Raw genomic sequence first — 20,356 nt, 5'->3', positions numbered from 1 at the left:
TCAAGACAAAGAATAATCTCTTGAGTATTTAAAAGTAATCCTGATGTGTTATGAAAGCTTAATATTGCCAGTTCTCAATAGAAACATGTAAAACATAGTGTCGGGAATGGAGACCAGGTTAACGAAAGCCGTGAGTATCGTTTTATAATCAAACCTATTTGAATACTTAAGCAAAATTGGGTGATTTCGTCTAAAACATTTCACTAGAAGATTTGTGGCGATATTAGTGTACATGAACATTATTGTAGGCTTAGAAATGAACTGAGGTAAATTCAAACAACTGGCTACCTAACATACATCTTAAGCTACCTTTGAAAACGTAACACGAGACTTTAGCGAATATTTAAGGGTATTCTTTGACACCAATGTAGTGGTAGTTCTTGATATCATTGTGTTGAGTTGCAGTTGGTTTTATAGTTAATGATGCAATGTTTTAAAGACGAAGCGATTTGAACGGAACCGATCTCAAAAGGTTTCAACGACCATTGGTTGGGTTTATTTTAATAAACATAACGTTTAGCGACTATTTTACTTTCAGTATTGAATTTGCTAAACATTGGTTATTTCTTTCGTAGGCTGTAATTACCAGTAGGGTAGCTTTGATCTGTGTTATTTTTCATCGCGTTATAATTAATCAAAATTTCCCGTTAGTCATTCGTTTTAATTTTGCTAAATTATACACATTCCATCGCGTAAATTGTTATCAACATTAGTGATATTAATTTAGTGTTTAAGAATATTTTTATATTGCGTAAGTCCATGTGTCTCTGCAACATATACGAGTATGTATATAGCAAGGTATGCATTTCTTAGATGAAAAGTGAAGATAACGAACAGTGATCAATCTCATCACTCACATAAAAGTTATAACACCTATAGATACAAATTCTAAATGTATTTCTACGTTTCTAAAAAAAAGTTTAATAACTTCTGACTTGTATAGTCTTATCAAAATGCATGTAACCCCGGTAATTCACTGACGACTGTCGATATGTATTTATATTTCATAGTATGCTTATTTTTGGTTATATACCTGCTCCAAGCACTTTGGATTTAAAGCACTTACCATTGCAATTATCTTGGATTAAACTGGAAGAGGAAAACGACATGTGTCTGTCCTACTCACAGTGGTGGGACTTGTAAAGCTGGTGGACCCATTTCTTTGAGGGCAAGTTATATATACGCTTGCCGGTCTCATGGGGAATATATTTGCCAATCGGATAAGTTATTACATACACTAAGCATTGTGTTATGCGATTAGATTCTTGCAAACATAATTGTTCATTGGGGATTTGGGACCAGTGCAAAATACGATAGAACACACAATATTTTTGTTATTGCAAAGAGCAAGGTATATTAATAGTATCAATGAAAAAAGAATTAAAAAGTATTTCAAACATTCACAAATCTTAATTCAAATCCCAGAATTTATATAGATCTTACAAGCAATAATACTGAATTGTGTGCATGCTTTATTTCATGTCCAAGTTGAATATGCTAGAGATAATTTGCAATAAAATACTGGATTTTTTAAAAATTTTGATGTTAAAACATGTAATCAAAAATACAAAAAAATATATTTATCTGTGATTAAAATTAGAAAAATTGCACGCAAGTTTATAATGGAGTATGGGCTTAAATCACAGAAAATAAAAGTGGTATGTCATGTAGGTCATAACTTGAGGGATACAGACTGGAATCTATCTAAACACATTTGATAATCTGATAGAGAATACCGAGATGTCAAAAATACTTGTATGTATATGAGAGTAAATTCAGTAAAGCAGTAATTGAAAAATAGGCAAAATGTAACACTTAAAAATTTAAACAACAATTTCACAAAAGAAAATAGTAAGTTAAAAATAATGAGATATGTAACTTCACTGGACAAATTGCCGCAAAGTATGTGATCTGTAACAACAATAATGACGTATATTTGTTATTTGAGCATGCATGTTTATCTATAAGATAGGACATACACTTTTTCACACTTTTTAAAACTTTACCTCTGATATAGGACAGCAACTTATTTATTGTATTCTTAGAAGATATGACCTAGGGTTTTGAAAATGGTAAATTATGGAATGCACTGGTACCAACCCCCAATAAATATTGGCCGGTCCCTTACTTTAAAAAATAATACAGTATGTTTTGATGTTCATTGCCTGGTTAGATAATTTATATTTTGCTACATGTTATAGAAGACTGCTTAATAAGATAAATAATGATTTATTTAGATAATTAAATCTGTTGAGGCCTGTTGTTTCCATGTTTCATTTAGCCTATTTGTGATGTGTTCCCATGTATTCGTTTGAATTAGTTTAATCAAGCTCATCTGTGATGTATTATCTTTGCTATTTTCTTTCGTTTTCTATTTTTCACTGAATGTGTATTTTGAGAATCTTTTAAAGGTCTACTGTGGTTATCACCAATTAACGTGTTTTATTAATTTGCCATTCTTAACCATGATACTAGTAAACGTCCTTTAGATATAATCTTTGAGAGCCCAATGTCCTGAAATTAAATTTCGATATTGCGTTATCAATTAAATTATTGTATTTATTTTAGGTATCTCGATTTTTCTATGTTTAAAAATCTATTCTCTAGTTAGTAAGAATTTTTGTTATCGATAACTTTACTCTTTTATGGAAATGAAACTTTTCAACGTGTCAGATTTATGATCTACACCATTTTGACATTTAAAAAATTCCTGAATTAAATTAGTGAATACATGTATGTCCCAAAACTCCCTCGAATATCTTTTCTTTGTTTAGGAGATGCAAGGTGAAGATAACGAACAGCGATCAATCTCATAACTCCTATATGCAATAAAAAATAGATAGTTAGGCAAACACGGACCCCTGGACACACCAAAGGTGGGATCAGGTGCCTAGGAGGAGTAAGCATCCCCTGTTGACCGGTCACACCCGCCGTGAGCCCTATATCCTGATCAGGTAAACGGAGTTATCCGTAGTCAAAATCAGTGTGTCAAGAACGGCTTAACAATCGATATGAAACACGTCAGACAGCATTTGACCCAATACGAGCTTGTATTGACGAAGTAGATTGTTATAACGACCATATAATTTGCGGAATGCTGACTTCAATCGAGACTGTTGAATTCCCTGTACCATCAACTTGTTTGTCAGTAGCTTACCTCGATTTAAAACCTACTATACCCAGAACAAGCTCTTGCATATCGAATCAGTTGATATATGTAAACACCATATACAGGTGATAATGGAATATTTCTACATAAATATGGAAAGTTGACGATGAAGAAGCTGAAATCATCCCGTTTGTCAAACAGTTGAGTTGTCAGTTTGCCGTTAATGTCTACATTCAATAAAATATCTATCTAAGTATTGTTTTGATAGATCAAATTATGGAGGGAAATTCATCATTGATAAAGTACATATTAACAATTCTAATTTCTAATAAAAAAAAAGTTGATTTCCTATTTCACTCTCCATGAAATTAGTTACTAGAATGTAGGTAAAGCATTTTATATTTTATTGAAACATTTTATTTGAAATCTTAGTTTCTATATACATTACAATTACTTTTGAAATAGTTTGATGAGCAATAGTAGTCAACATGTAAATCAGAGAAACTCAAACGTGTTAAAAAAAAAATCCACTTTTTAAAATTAGAGATTTATTTATATATATTTTCAAAAAATTCTAAAGGGTTGAAGCAGCGAAAAAGTAAATATGGTTGGGAAACCGAAAACAGTGTACATACAATATTTCATTTTAGCCCAACTCATGTTTGCGGGGAAAATGTAATGTCTGTTTATCTAAGTGAGCATGCAAATTTGCAAAACTGCTTTATGAAATGGTTGGGGGTGGGAAAAGCAATAGGTATGTATCTAAGTTTGATAAAAACAATTTCTAGCCGTATACAATACTTGTTAACCTCACATTGCAAAGGTCTTGGAAAGTTCTAACGTGTCCTTAATCAGGTATGCGAAAGTTCTATTCCAATCCTACTTAATAAGGTATACCACACATTTATTTACAGTTCATTAACGGACTGTAGGACTCTAATTCCACTATTTGTAATTACTTATATTTGCTATACATGTATATTTAACAGTGAACAAAAGAAATTGCAGATGGAATATAACCCATCAACACAGTGAGTAATTTGAAAATGAAAGAGTAAGCATAGTTACATGGGTTTCTTTTTTTTTTTTTACTTCTATTATAAAGATTATAAAGAAAACAAAATTGATATGAGGGAGGGGTCAATATTTTACTAATTATGCAAACTGACTTTCTAATGATGTTACATTGTGAGTATTAAAGTTCACAATTTATAAAAGGTATTTTAAAAGCATGTGAAATTTATATAAAATGCATGGACTCTTGAATTTGACAATTTATATATCAGTTATTCAAAATGATCGAGATGGATTGCGTGGTCTTGAATACACAAGAATATTTTCTTTTCCCCAGATTGCACATGTACAATCATCACAGTCAGTGACACAGTCTGATTTTAGAGAACTGTCAGTATACCTGAAATAATTTTTTTTTCTTTATAATATTGTACATTAAACATTTTAGCTCACCTGAACTGAAAGCTCAAGCGAGCTTTTTTGATCGCCTGTTGTCCGTCGTCTGTCTGTCTGTCTGTAGACTTAACATTTTTCGAATTCTTCTTTAGAACCACCTGATTAATTTCAACCAAACGTGACAAAAATCATCCTTGGGTAAAGGGCTTTCAGGTTTGATCAAATGAAGAGCCATGTCCCCTTCAAAGGGGAGATAATTGCAAAAATAGTGTGGGGTAAATTAAAAATATTCTCAAAAACCACTGGGCGAGAAGAGCTGCAATTTACATGAAAGCTTCCCGATATAGTGCAAATACAAGTTTTTAAAAATCTTGGCCCACAGGGGTAGGATGGGGTTACAATAGGGGATCAAAGTTTTACATACAGATATATAGGGAAAATCTTTGAAAAAAATTTAAAAACCATTGAGCAAAACAAGATTACATTGACATGAAAGTTGATATTTTCTGACATAGTGCAAATTCAAGTTTTTAAAAATCGTGTCCCCTGGCAATAGTTTGGGACCGCAATATGGATCAAAGTTTTACATGGGAATATATAGGAACAATCTTTAAATAGGGCGAAGGTGAACGATGTGGCCCATGTGCCTTTTGTTTCTGATAGTTTGTGAAATAGAAATTCAACAGTATTGTTCTTTGACATATGCTGTGTACTTTAAAGTACATGTACCCCATCTTCTTAAGTAAACTTACATATAGAGTTTATAAACATGATCGTAAAAGTAAGCTAAATGAATGCCATTTATATAAAAATGTGTAACAGCATTGTCCCATGTTGAAATATCATAATTCGGACCCCGTGATCTTTAAAACTTTAAATTTCATGTACTTCTGAAGTTCATGAATTATAAAAGAGCTCTGTATGTTTTCATTTTTATATAGTTCTGTATCGCAAGTATCATCATGGAGTGTTGAAAATTATATTGACAGGGACCCCTCATCAGATATCAATGACGCGCTTAACATTATTGGTGAGGGGAGACTTAGTCCCATCCAATTCCAAATCAGGAAGAATGTGGGTGATCTGAATCCTCAAATCTTTGAAAAGTAAGGTCTCAACAGCTGTATAAGAAGTTCTCTATTGCCTCACGCCCTCTTAGTCAAAGAAAGTTTAGCAACTTGTAAATGAGAACATGCTAATTCTAGGGAGAGAATATGTACCTTTTTATCATATATGAAGCACATACACAAATAATATTTACCATATCTTTTCTTATGAAATAATGCTCACTGTTGGACCATAGTGGTTGAATTTCATTCATACCTTTTGAAGAATATACAATGTAGCAGCTGGATTCTTTTTACTTCTGTGTATATTATTGGTGTGTTTTGAAGTATATATTTATATAATAAAACCATGATTTTAAACTCACATATAATCAGTTTATTTAAAATCAGACCCTATACTCATTATCATATCGTTTTAGCCATAAAATTGGACAAATATTTCGGTTTCAGATGCGCATTTCGACAAATAATGTATCTTCAGTGATGCTCAACCGAAATGTTTGAAATTCGAAATAACTATGAAGTTTTAGATCTAAATATAGCCAAAAACAGCGTGCCAAACAAGCGGAGCCAAATTCGTCCAAGGATAAGAGCTATGCATAAGGGAGATAATCCTTAATTTTGAAATGAATTTCTAAATTTTACAACACCAATTAAATATACATCCGTATTTTCAAGCTAGTAACGAATCAGACTGACATCTAATGAATTATTGATACCTCTCCACATCATTGCTATCACCACAAAATGACACATTGATAGTTCAGTTCTACAAGGAATCTTCTGACAGAAACTCCAAGAAGTAATTTATTTTCATGTGCTTGCTTTTAGTATTTACTCACAATTGATATTAACACACCGGAATTTTGATCAAGTTTTTGTATACGTATTATGTGTATGGTGATTCTTGACAGGAATTTATTATAAAATGCTATTACATTTCATTTTAATGCATTTTGCTAAGATAAATGTGGTTTCCATAGATACTATAATAGAGAATAAAGCTGTAAACATTTAGTTATATTAGTTTTCTGAAAAGTTTGGATATATGCTTATTTACATGTAGATCTGATCATTTTACAAAGTGTAATTGTGGGTATGTATTGTAAACTACAAATTTTAACATGAATGTAAAATTATTCCAAAGACTTTGACATAGAGTGCATGTCAATAGAGAATTATATAGTGATATTGTTGTGTTATACTCTCATTTCTGTGCAATTGTATTATACAAATTGAAATCTTAGGCGTGCTGCTATGGACAATTTATGTTGGAAACATGGTTAAATCTATGTTTTCAGTGGGTTCAACATGTCAGAAGAGAATTTTATTGTAATTTATTTACATTAAATTCTCACTTCAATGAAGTTAAATAGTACAATTTGAAATTTTATGTTTCTTGCTAGTGAGTATCGGTTGCTATGGAGATATGGTTAAATGTGATGTCTTCAGAGAGAGAGAGAGAGAGAGAGAGAGAGAGAGAGAGAGACAGAGAGACAGAGAGAGAGAGAGAGAGAGAGAGAGAGAGAGAGAGAGAGTAATATTTATATCGCTCTACCGGTACGTATGAATTCATAGGTTTGTTGGTCGCTCAAGTTATCCAAACTTGTGTGTGTGGTTGTTCTGGTAACTGAAACACCGTACCCAGGAAACGCGACGCTCGTGCTACTAATGATAGATAATTATCGGTGTTGTATACTACTGTTAACACTGGGTTGACCTGGAGTGTTTCAGAGTCTCATTTGGTTTCTTTGAATCAAAATTGACACCTGTGACCTAGATTGTTCTAGAGCCTCAAGCTATTTTTAGTAGAACGATTAAGTAATGACTGCATCGTGATCTTTCAACATTGTACTAAAAATTCATTTCTAGTATGTATACACTGAAATTCTTGTGATAAAAAAGCTCTCGCTAGACACTTTTCTATTCATTTGGATTTTTATACTGGGAATTACGATTTTTGGATTATTATTTTTTGTCTGTTTCGATTTATTATTCAACTACCGTAAATTAGTATTTTGCTATTGTTACAAGTTTCTATCAATTATTAATTGTAAATAAATCATGAATTATTTCATTTTCTTTTGTTAGTAAATTCTGATGCTCTATACTAAGGGTTTCTTCTGACCCATACCTTTGGTTTAATAACTATAAATGGAATTTCATGATTACCCAACGAAGAAGCTTAAACTTGGGGTGTACCAATAATAATTTGTGAGAAGGGTGAAACATGGAACATTATCATAAAAGGTATGGTAATTTGCACGGAACGTATGGATACTATTCTTTCAGTGTTGAACCGGGTAATTGTATTTATAAATTTGAATTTGAAAATGTGATGTTTTAACAAAATTATACTACATTTCGTTGTGGAATTCTATATGTAAAAGATAGTTCTACTGAGGATGGGTTATCAAAATCAGGTAAACACAGTTATGATTGTCTTGTGGAAAAAATGAACTGGCTATGTGACCATAATATGATACGACATATTTTCAACAACAAAAATAAACTCAGATATAAAATGGTGCATCAGAATTGGTACCGTATAAGTTTTACATATAAACCCCAAAAATGTCGATAAAAATTATGGTTACCACTTAAAACTAATTTTTACTCTACTTTATTAAAACATAAATTGTAAATAACAATCGTTTAAAAAGTTAAGTAGAGAGTTTCAAATAACAGATAAAAAGAATGGAAATCAATATTTTCATTGAAAGTTAAATGATTGTTGACAAATCCTTAGCAGAGTTTAATCATAAACTAATACATAGCTGATAGAGTAATAATCCCCTTATTAGCAATTTGAGCAACACTGTTACAAATAAGTGTAAACTGTATAGCAATGAAATCGAAAACACAAAACGTCTCATTTTGTACAATATTAATGTACACCATATATGGAGGATCGCAAGTATCTGTATTAATTTAATATATTTTTAAAAACATGCTGTTGTTGAGATTTATTTAGATAATACTGAATTGATGAAGATATACAACTACTTTCTCTCTCCTATTGCATTTAGAATCTTTAAACGTAAGATGTATTATAGAGTTGTAGAGGTTGATGAAACAGGTGATTTTACAATCCGTACCATCAAGAAATACTTAAGATCACAATGTTAAGTTGTAACAGTTCTACATAGAACTCAAGACCATTTTTTTTCTTCAAAATTTTGTATCCAAGCTTTAATTATATTATGACATTTCTTTGTTTGAAATTTTTTATATTAATTTGTTTAACATAAAATCTAAACATTGTTACTACTGTTACTATATGTATATTTTGTGTCTGTGCATATGTATGTATATGTATATATATGTATATATGTATATTGTATGTACCTGTGCCATATCTAATGCCCCTATTCAAATGGTCCTGTCCTCTATTAGAGCTGTCCAATGAGTTGAATATCAACTCTCGTTATATGTGTGCACTCATTGTGGTAGAGTGACGTTTACAGTTTATCTTGATTATACACATACTGTACTCATACGCAGTATTTATTATTCTTTCACTTGAATTTATGCAGTGAACATTTTGTCAGCTCTGTCCGACGGGCGTATGGTTTATCATTTACTGTACTCTTGTTATTCCTAATGCAACAACCTTAAAACTAAATTTGAATTCCAACGACCAGTATTATTCAAACATAGATATACAAAGCCGACTTTAGAATAGTGAACCGGCAATGCATATGTTGCTACAGTGTAATAACTGAAACTACGCTAAGTGAAAAAAATAGTGAAACTAGCTGGTGTATGTAAACTTAGATACCTCGATTAGACATCTGAATTTACTAATGCGATTAAAGATAGAACTTTGCGACCATACTAAATGGCAATGAATTTTCACACTTCATCTTTCAATATTAAATTTAGATTAAAAAAAAATACCTATCATTAAATTATATACTTATCTAAAAACTCCTATGCAAGGAAAGTGCAAAATTGTTTTAAAGGGATATAGACGCTGTTTGTGATGATATTTTTCAAATCTTATTTTCCCTTTTTTATTGTTTATAATTCTTAACTAAACCATTTTTAAAGGTCAAGCAAAATTTTAATATCAGTTGTTGAGTTACAAGTGAGATACAGCACTCACAATTGTGTGTTATGTAAACAAGGCTCGTGCAATATTTTTCTTTACATAATTATAGATTATTTAATAGAAACAGCATGTTTAAAACAAAATGAAATGTGACAAGTACTAGAAATGTAAAACTTATACGGCACAAATTTTGATGCACCAGATGCGCATTTCGACAAATAATGTCTCTTCAATGATGCTCAAGCCGAATGTTTTGGAAATCCAAAATAACAATACAATTATAAAAACTAAACGGAAAAACACAGTGCCAAAGACTGCAGCCAAATTCATCTAAGGATCGGAATTATGCATGGAGGAGATATTCCTTAATTTTGAAATAAATTGCTAAATTTTATCACAGCAATTAAATATACATCCGTATTTTCAAGCTAGTAACGAAGTACTTAGCTAACAGTCCACCAGCAGAGGCCTCGACGAGGGGTCATTATGTAATGTTGATGTACCAGATGCACATTTCGAAAAATAATGTCTCTTCAGTGGTGCTCAAGCCAACATTTTGGAAATCAGAAATGACAATAAACTTGTAAGAACTAAAATGCAAAACAGTGCCAAAGACTGGAGCCAGATTCGTCTAAGAATCAGAGTTATACATGAAGGAGACTATCCTTTATTTTGAAATGAATTCCCAAATTTTATCACAGCAATGAAATATGCATCCGTATTTTCAAGCTAGTAACGAAGTACTTAGCTACTGGGTTGTAGAGAACGTGTTTAATTTTGTTTAGAATTAACTTGTAAATTGAAAAACAAAATCTGCTTTAAACTAAATTTTTCTATTATATATTACCTATGAAAACAAAAACATGACACAAACATTGTTCAGATCATATTCAATGTTTTTTTTAGCTCTGTATCTCCCATGTACCTCGACAAGTAATAAATAACATTGAGATTTTTGTCTCCATTATAAATAGTTAAGCAATCTTAACATTAAAAGTGGAAAAATAAAGTTTGACTATTTTCAACTCCAATCGTGTGCATGCCCATGTAAGCATTAATCAAGTTGATTACACATGCATTTAAGCAAAAAATAACGTTCTCAAAACATAAAAACGAATGGCTAAGTAGTTTACCCCATGCACTATTGTCCGTCCTGTAATAAATGGTAATGTGACGAATACTGAGGATGTTCTCTAGGTCCACTCTCCATATGGCTGTCTGTTGTTGAATATTTGATACGACACACTGTCCTCCCCAGGCGCTGAGGTCAGATTTGAGTCCATCTACAGCATTACTTGCATTAAATCTAGCGTCACCTGGGTTATATTGACTGCGTTGCCATGCAGGTTTGTAGAAGGCAATGTTGTCTGTGTAAAATTAAAGCAAATGTTAATTATCAGATTTAAAATCATACATTTATTCTGAAGCAATACTATTTCCTCAAAGACACGGTACATTAAAGGACAGTTACAGAGAACACGCTTATGAGAAATCCACGCTGACAGCGAACTGATCTATTTCCTGTAGCATTAAAATATATTATTAACGTATCGAATATAATGACGTACTTGTATGGATAATTTTTGTCCCTAAAACTTCGCTATCAGCATGTGCTATTATACTCTTAATTTTTGCAAATTTTGACATTCTTTGGTACCTTGTAAATGATAACAATAATCAAGGATGAGATGGAAATATTGATAATTTTGTTGAAGTAAAACTACTATTTTCGGTTTCCGTAAGGAATGCAAACACTAAAACACATACCTGTAATTGCATGGACATACTGTATTTGCACATCAATTAAGATAAATTCACTGACCTAAACAAGAAGTACAGATACAGTTGGAGATGGATTAGTAAAGTTTAATTGCTGAGAGCTATATACTCTCACTGATTACAGCAGTGCACACTAACAGTTAAAAAACCTAATCGATGTACATATATTTCTAACGAAATAAATAGTTGGGTAGAAATCCTTTCAACAAAATCTCAATTGGAAACGCTATTAGTTTTAAGGGAAAAAGAATTGAATATTTTCTTTAATGTTATTGCATTCAAATTTAATAGTGCATAGTAACCAACATTAATGAAGTATAATACTGAAATGTAAGATGTTTTTCTACTAAATTGTACTTATGTTCCTTTATAGTAAGACATATATTTTTTCGCAAATGTGCTAATTAGAGTTTTTAACATACACAAAATGGGCATAACAAGGTATACGCGATACTGTTTATTGTAATATCACATCTGTGAAGTGAAATTATGGTCGTGGCATAAACGTTCTTATTCAGCAGGAAATATGTAGGACTAGCTTGACTTTATCGTCTCTATTTCTAGCAGACTTAATATCGCTTGCTTCACTCACACACGCTTGTACCACAACGTATAATCTCCCATTAAGATATTACATGTATTAGGTCCATGCTTCGGAAATTAAGTGTGTATCATGTTGTTCGCATTGCTTTCCCCTCCCCTGTTACAAAGTGTGTGAACATATCCCATTTCGTGCCTTTTAAGATTACTTTACTGTACCTTGTAAACTGATATAGCCTTTGACAATTTAAATTCGCCAGGCATACATTCTAATTGTGCTAACAGCATAGCGATATAGTTTGGTAAAATATTCTACCCAGTGGATTAATTTCCCCCCACAATGAGAAGAAATGAAAGTAAAACAGCAGACCAGAAGAATGTTGCAATCGTGGATTTTCGCTGTAACATATTCTTTATGCGAGCATGTGTAAAATTTCAGAATGTTCACAGTGCTTTGCAGAATAGATCCTCCAGCTTTCAAATTCTACATATAGTAAAGAAAGGATCTACAAGACAGCACTACTAATTCTCTTCACGTACCAAAAATAATGCTTTATAGGGGCATCCGCTATTCATGGAATGTTTTACCACATTTTCTTAAACATCTCTGCATCCATAAGTAGATTGAGTCCAATTACGAAAGAAACTATTTGAATACATTTTATGAGCAACATCACCCACTCTTTCTTATTTTGATTTATTTTCAGTTTCAGTTCGATACTTTTGTTTGATTTTATTTACTTCTCGGAGGGTGGATATGAAAAATGGCGATGTGGAATATTTATTACTCAACAGTTTATGGATCACTAGTATCCATTGTTGTGCTAATATATCTGTACAAGATTGAAAATGTAAGCAACTTCAATAAAAAAGCATTGTGTATTAGAATATATATAACTATCTTGTGCATAGATGTACATATTCATGTTCTTTCACGTATACTATAACGAAACCAATGAAAAGTATAATTGTCTGGTATTTCTCGAAATATGAATGGTTGATTTTCTGATATTTTACGCAATCATTAAATATAACATATTTCTATGATACAAATGGGAAATGTGAAAGCTCTAACTTTAACCGTTTAAAGGTTGTGGACACAACACGCAGACAGGCCGAGAGACAGACCATATACTTTATGCTCCTAAATTTTTATTACAGAGGCATAAAAATGATGTGTGTCACTAATACGACATGGTTTTTACGTGCATATATTATACAAAATGATACAGGGAATTACTGAAAACCTTATTTATTCGCAGATAAATTTTTCGAATTCTGAACAGATTTTTGAAACGATGTAAATGTCAATTTTGTCACGTAAAATTTAGATACCAACTGAATGTCTTCCGATTTCAAAAAAATCTACATTGCATGCGAAAACATAATACATTGTCAATAAAAAGTCTGTATTTAAGCTTTATATAGCAATGTGCATTTAGTAATCTGTGCACGTGCTTATGATATAACTGATTAGAAATATATCTCATTAAAAAACGTAAGAAGCATTAATCTGAAATGTGATACGTCAGAACAGATGAATTAACATTGTGAAAATAGTTCATTCATGTAGAAGGATGCATACATTTATGTATGCAGCGAGTTCTATTCAACTTTCCAAAACATTATTGTAGAAGTAGAACGTTTGTTCCAGCTGTATCTATCTTAACCACATGTCATTAAGCAATACTCCATAGCAGGTTTATGTCAACATATTCGGTAAAGTGCTTCATCTGACGGAATCACCTTTTGAATGGATGAAAAGATGATATGTTTAACTGGCATTTAATATCTAAATAACGCAATACGACTATACGAACTCATGGTACAGTGTAGGTCAGGTTCAGTTTATAAACTTAATGAAGAATAGCTCAGCTTGAGTCCACCTGAGAATATAGTCTCAGTAGGTAAAACTAAATTATTCCTTTAACAACAATTAGATATTTGTTCTTTACAAATTATAGAAAATTTTCTACCTGGAGTACGAAGTTTAAGCGAAAGAGATGACAAGAGATGAAAAGAAAAAAAAAACGCGAATGCAAAAAATGGTATTATTAGAAAAAGTGAAAATTAGGAACACGTTATTAATCTCTAGATTAACTTAGAGAATATACAATTGAAATGTGCAAATATGGAAATATCTAGAAAGGCGACATATAGGATCAAGTGCTTAAGGGGGGAGGGGGTGTAACCTTCCCTTGTTAACCTGTCACATCTGCCGTGAGCCTTGCATCTTCATTCAATAAACGGAATAATGAAAAGTAAAGATAACGAAAAGTGAATGATCCCATACAATCCTTAAAGAATACATAAGGAACTGATCGACAAAAGCGTCAAAGAACTGTCGCACATAATTAGTTTGATTTCACTGACCGTATAAATTGTTAATTCTGCATGAACACAAGCATCAATGATATAGCTTATACGCATGTTACATGTTGCATTTATCTTTTTGCCATATGTACTAGGGGAAATATGAAGTTTATTTTAAAACTGTGTCTATTCGTCTAATTCTAAAGATGTGTAAAAAAGAGAAAATTGGTCATCTCGTCAGAAGTTCAAAACCAATCAAAATACCAGTAAGGCACCTGAATGAATCAGTGGCCCTTTTCGCAAAAAAATCCATACATGTCCAAGATCGAGTGTAATGTCGATATCGACGACATCGACAATGTCGTGTCGATATCGTTTCGATATCAACCATATGAAGTTTTTTGTAATTGACTGAGATTTGTGAAATAATCAATATTGAAAATTTACCACAGACTAACTATCATGTCGATATCCACGATATCGACAATATCATTTCGATATCGTATCGATATCGATAGTTATATGGATTTTGTTGTTGAAGTCAATCATCATAAATGATGATGGGTGATTTGTCGATATCGTCGATATCGACAAAACTGTTCCGATATTGTATCGATATCGAACGTGTTTTGTGAATTTATTAAGAATTCTGCCCAAGGTTCATGTAGATTTTTAGATTTAACTCCAAACAATGTATTCATTCTCCTAAACGTTTTTTAAGATTAAAACCAAAATATTGAAATGTTATAGCAAAAATTTCCACTGTATTTCCCTTACATTGTATTCATAAGATTAATGAGGCGCGTATCCATGAATTTTATCGAGGGGGGGGGGGTCTTCCCCAGTCACAATAAAAATAATACAAATGTTAAAGTGGGGGCTGGATAAAAATTCATGGATACGCGCCTAATACAGACTAACTACAAATCCTGATTCGATATCGACATGATATTGTCGATATCGACGATATCGACAGTAATAAAAACTTAATCAATTTAGAATGCTTAAACATATGCACGTCTATAAAAAAAAAAAAACAAACAGTGGCAAGGATGGTCACAAAAACTTATAAATATCATGGTTCGATGTCGACATGGTATCGTCGATATCGACGATATCGACAGCAAGGGATACTTTGTTAATGTACAGTACCTAAACATCTGCACAATTATCAGAATGATGCAGGCAAGGACATGTACAACCATTTGTTTTACAATCATGATTTGATATCGACACGATATCGTCAATATTGACAACAAGGGAATCTCAGTCAGTGTTAAATTTATAAACAGACAAACAACAATGAAGAAATATAGTTGGTAGAATGTCACAACAAAATCTTGAAACGGTAACGATTCGATATCGATACGATATCGTCGATATCGACGATATCGACAGTAAGGGGAACTCTCATTTAGTGCAACATAGCGAAATTTATACACAAGTGTATAGAAATATAGTAGCTATGACAGTCATAACGAATTGTTTAACAATATTGATTCGATATCGATACGATATCATCGATGTCAACGATACCGACATAACACCATGTCTTGGACATAACTCAAAAAATCTTACGATTAAGATGAAAATTTTAAAATGCTGTCATTCTTATATAATTCTCATTCATACATTTCTAAAAGAGCAAAATTTAGTTTATGAATAGGCGATAAATCTGGCATTCTTTCTCATGGTATAGTTGCATTCAGTGGAGTATAAAGCAAATACAAAATTCTTATCTATCTTGTGAAAATGACCACAGGTGACCTAATGAATCCTAAAGACATTAAAATGCTTTATTGACTACAACGGTCAAAATTCGCATGGACCCGCAGTGACCAATAACAGGTTATTAGATTATATACATTTCGTTTAACTTCCCTCTCGAGAATATTTCACTCATATAGAGACGTCACCATTGTCGGTAAGGGCTGCAAAATTTAGGCATATGTTGGGCAGTTATGACCATTGAGCAACACCTGTTGTGACATGGGACCTCGGTTATTGCTGATCGGAAGGACCACCCCATTTAATCGCTTCTTACGACAAGCAAGGGCTACCGCGGACCTATTCTATTAGACACACACACCTATGTATATTTAACACAGCTGATGTAAGTAATGCACTGTGACGTTACATTTAGTTCGATGTTTTTCTTCTTACAAACCAATCAATCATCAACAATAACAAAACGAACGGATCAATGAGAAATCTTATTTGGAGTTTAAAAGCACCCGTCAATCCCCATCACTTTTCAGCCGATGAATAACAAATCACGTGACTCGCAGTTGTAATCATTAAAGGGACATCTTCGCAACGGGAGCTTCACTCGCTGTTAGCTTAAATTTAAATATGCTCTCTAACATCACCAAATCAACAGCTTGCTGAAATCTTTAATATAAATTTAAAGGGTTAAATTGTCAATTTTGTTAGGTGCTTACCATTTAAATGATAACTCGTTATCTCCCATAGGCAAATATATTGTTCTGTTTACAGGGGTGTCATATTATGTCAGTTCTGTATATTAATATCTTTGCTATAAATTATATATCATCGTGGCTAGTGAAGCAAAGAGTGTAATTCTTCAAAAAGAAAACGAAATGTGTAACTTCAAAACCTAAAGCCTGTTAACACAGTAATGCAACGTGATACTTCATAGCGTGGGGAACTATTATACAAACATAGTTCATGCTTCAAGATGAAGGCAGACGACATTAAACCGTGAAGAGAAATGCCTCGATAACTCTTAAAGTAATTACAGTGAAAGAAGCTGAAAACATGTATACATTTGCAGGTAATATAAATGTATATTCCAAGTGTTTATAAGTACTAAACTCATGACGTAAACTAAATTCGCAATTTGTAACAAACTATAAAAATGACATACATTTACAATGAATATGAATTATATGACAGACATACCATAAGCTGTGGACAGTCGTAAAGCCAATAAAATCAAGCACCTCTGTAACATAATGGCGATTCACTGAAATCTAAACTAGGAAGTAAATTTGAAATATTTAGGTTAAAAAAAGAATTTAAAGTAACCCAATCGTTTTGGTTGATTTCAATGACTGACGAGAGGGGTTTAAACGCTAATCATGCAGTACCATGAAATATATATGTTGGCAGATTTGAAATGCATTTTTGTATGGTATAGATGCTAATTGCATCATGGGGACTTGTCATGCTAGAGGAGATTCAAATAAACTGTTTGTAGGAACAATATTATTTGTAATATCTAGACGTAATGTATGGTGAAATGTGAACTATGTTAGAAAATAGTTGGGCAATTATGCTCAGTCAATTTTCATTTAATGTGGTCGCTTCAAAATAATGTTGTTGTTAAAATGAAATACACCACATGAGTAGGGATATCCATGCGTCACCTACTATTGGTTTTAATAACACTGTCTAATACAAAATCTTTTTTGAACATCGACACCGCATATTTGTTTATAGAAGTAGAATGAATACATTTTAGCTAAAGTAATCTTATTTTAGCCTTACATTCCTCAATTATGTCTAATACAGCGAGTAAAAATTTCAAAAAAACAGGAAGCCTTGCATTTCATGACCTCTGAACATCACGGGAAATGTACAAGTTCCTTAAACTATAGGAATTTAATATTTGTACAACATATGTAAAGACATGTAAAGACATACAGGAATAACGACGAGTGTGATCGGTTGACAGGATCTATTTACTCTAGGTACCTCATACCAACTCTGGTATGTCCAGAGGTCCGTGTTGTCCTACCCGTATTTTGTTATTCTTTACTGGAGTTATGACATTGGTCACTGTTCGTTATCATCACCATTTATATTTAACTCACGCATGGAATTTTTGTTTGTTGCAGGTGTCCTCGATGAAATTTTATACCACCTTTTGAAAAGTTTCACGTTTTACATTTTAACAGTATTGGATAAAATCGAGGCATCTGTTTTGTATAATATATATTCATACCTATTTACCAACGTAATACATCAATATAAGAAAAGAAATTAAGCAACACAGATGCCTCGAGAAAACCATAAAGCAAATACCCTGCAGTAAACTGTAACAATTAGATCAAAGTGACTTCATGTTGTAGTGTTGCCATTTTTTTGTTTTGTATGAAACGTGAAGATAGCGAACAGTGATGAATATAAAAACTCCTATAAGCAAAATAAAATACATAGTTGGGCAAACACGCATTCCTGGACACACTAGGTGTGGGATCAGGTGCCTAGGAAAAGTAAGCATCCTCTGTCGACCGGTCACACCCGCCGTGAACCCTATATCCTGATCAGGTAAACGGAGTTATCCGTAGTCAAAATCATTGTACCAAGAACGGTCTAACAATCGATATTAAAAACGTCAGACAGGATTTGACCCAATGATATGTTGCATTGACGAACTAGATCGTTATAACGACCATATGATTTGCAGCATGCTGACTTTAATCGGGACTGTGGAACCCATGTACCATCAACTTGTTTGTCAGTGGTTTGCCTCGATTTAAAAAATAACCATAGGCAGAACAAGCTTTTGCATATCGAATCAGTTGAGAGATATAAACACCATATGCAGGTAATAATGGAATATTGTTACATGTAGATACATATGGGAAGTTGACGATGGAGAAGCTGAAATCATCCCGTTTGTCATACAGTCGAGTTGTTAGTATACTTATATCTATTTCGTGAGGAGATAATCGAAAACAGAGATGTACGATTCCGATATGTTTGTAGCAAATGCCCCCACGTAGCCACAAACAGTATATTCTTTTTTTCTAAGGCACATTAAACACTGAACAATTGTAAAACAAACATCAAGCAACAAATCTATGAAAATATTTGAAGTTGGACGATGAGACTGTGTGGGCATTCTCTTTTTTTCTGATTTGATTTTGGTAATGAATTGTATAGTTAATATTAAAAGCGAAGACCCTGTGCCTTGCTCTGTGAATACTTCAACCATCAGAATAGAGGTACAACATAATGAGATGTTCATTTGTTAACAATCATGCATATTTCGCTGATGTTCATTTTTTGTATAGATGATGGGATGTTCAATAAAAATAATATAAGATTAACAGACAGTCAAAACTTCCTATTCAGTATGTAAACTCTCCATGCCCATGTATTTAAAAACATATAAGTACGACTTGTAATATACGTAAGATACATTGTGTTATGATAAAAGTTCCGTTATGGTATGTACGACTTATTAGATTCAATATCCCTATGTAGTACTTTACAAAATATGTGTTTAGAGAGGTTACAGTAGTATAAGCATGATTGTTTAACACTATATTTTTTTACTGCAATATTTTTTTTCTGGTTTAATTTTCACAATACAATGTCACGGAACTCATAACTTCGGTTCAACCGATTCGATACACAATACAAGAGGCCCACAAACATTATCGATCCCCTGAATACATGTGCTAGTGAAAAAAGTATCAATACTCCTATGGGCTATGGAATCTAGAAAAAAATTCCAATTCTGAATATCCAAGCTAATTTATAATGTTCAGCAACAGTTTAAAATAAGATTTGTTCTTAAAACGTCACTGCCATTAAATGTGCAAACACCGATGACAGGTTTTAAATAATAGATGTATTAACTTTAAAAGATCAAAAGATATGACCAATTTGGACCCATCTTAAAGTTATAACCCTGGGTTGTGAAATTCACCATTTTTTGTACATCCGTTTCTGCTTAATTCCTAAGTATGCATTTAGATTTTATACAGTATCAGCAAACTTACACATAATTACTTTATACTAAGTTCGGCCTCACCATGGGATCAGAACCCTTACTCTGGGGGTAATCAAATTTGACATTTTGGTAAAAGACTACCTACTCTATCCATTCAGTATCAATAGCACTAAAGATGATGTTATTTAAGTGTTTACACATAAACACTATATACCAAGTTTGGCCCCGCCCTGGGGTTAGAACTCCTACCATGGGGGTCATGGAATTTACAATTTTGGTAGAGGCCTTCCTACATCAATGTGCATTTGGTTTTTCTTACACGTTTGCATTTCTTGAGAAGAGGAGTTTTGAAATTGGTCTATTTTGGGCAGTTTTTG

The 20,356-nt window shown here is 32.6% G+C and overlaps 1 protein-coding gene across 1 annotated transcript in view; it reads right to left on the bottom strand.

Moving 5' to 3' along the window:
• LOC125661688 (receptor-type tyrosine-protein phosphatase kappa-like) overlaps positions 1–17,249 on the bottom strand; it is a 107,500-nt gene extending 90,251 nt beyond the window's left edge. Inside the window, exon 1 of the mRNA XM_056146115.1 lies at positions 17,195–17,249. Within this exon, the coding sequence (XP_056002090.1) occupies positions 17,195–17,246 (52 nt within the window). The 5' untranslated portion in view covers positions 17,247–17,249. The remainder of the gene's footprint in view (positions 1–17,194) is intronic.
• Positions 17,250–20,356: the final 3,107 nt, after the last annotated feature.

Source organism: Ostrea edulis, chromosome 8, assembly GCF_947568905.1.
Source record: "Ostrea edulis chromosome 8, xbOstEdul1.1, whole genome shotgun sequence".
Lineage (NCBI taxonomy): Eukaryota > Metazoa > Mollusca > Bivalvia > Ostreida > Ostreidae > Ostrea > Ostrea edulis.
Note: the sequence above shows the minus strand (reverse complement) of the source record. Positions and strands in the feature narration are given on the sequence as shown.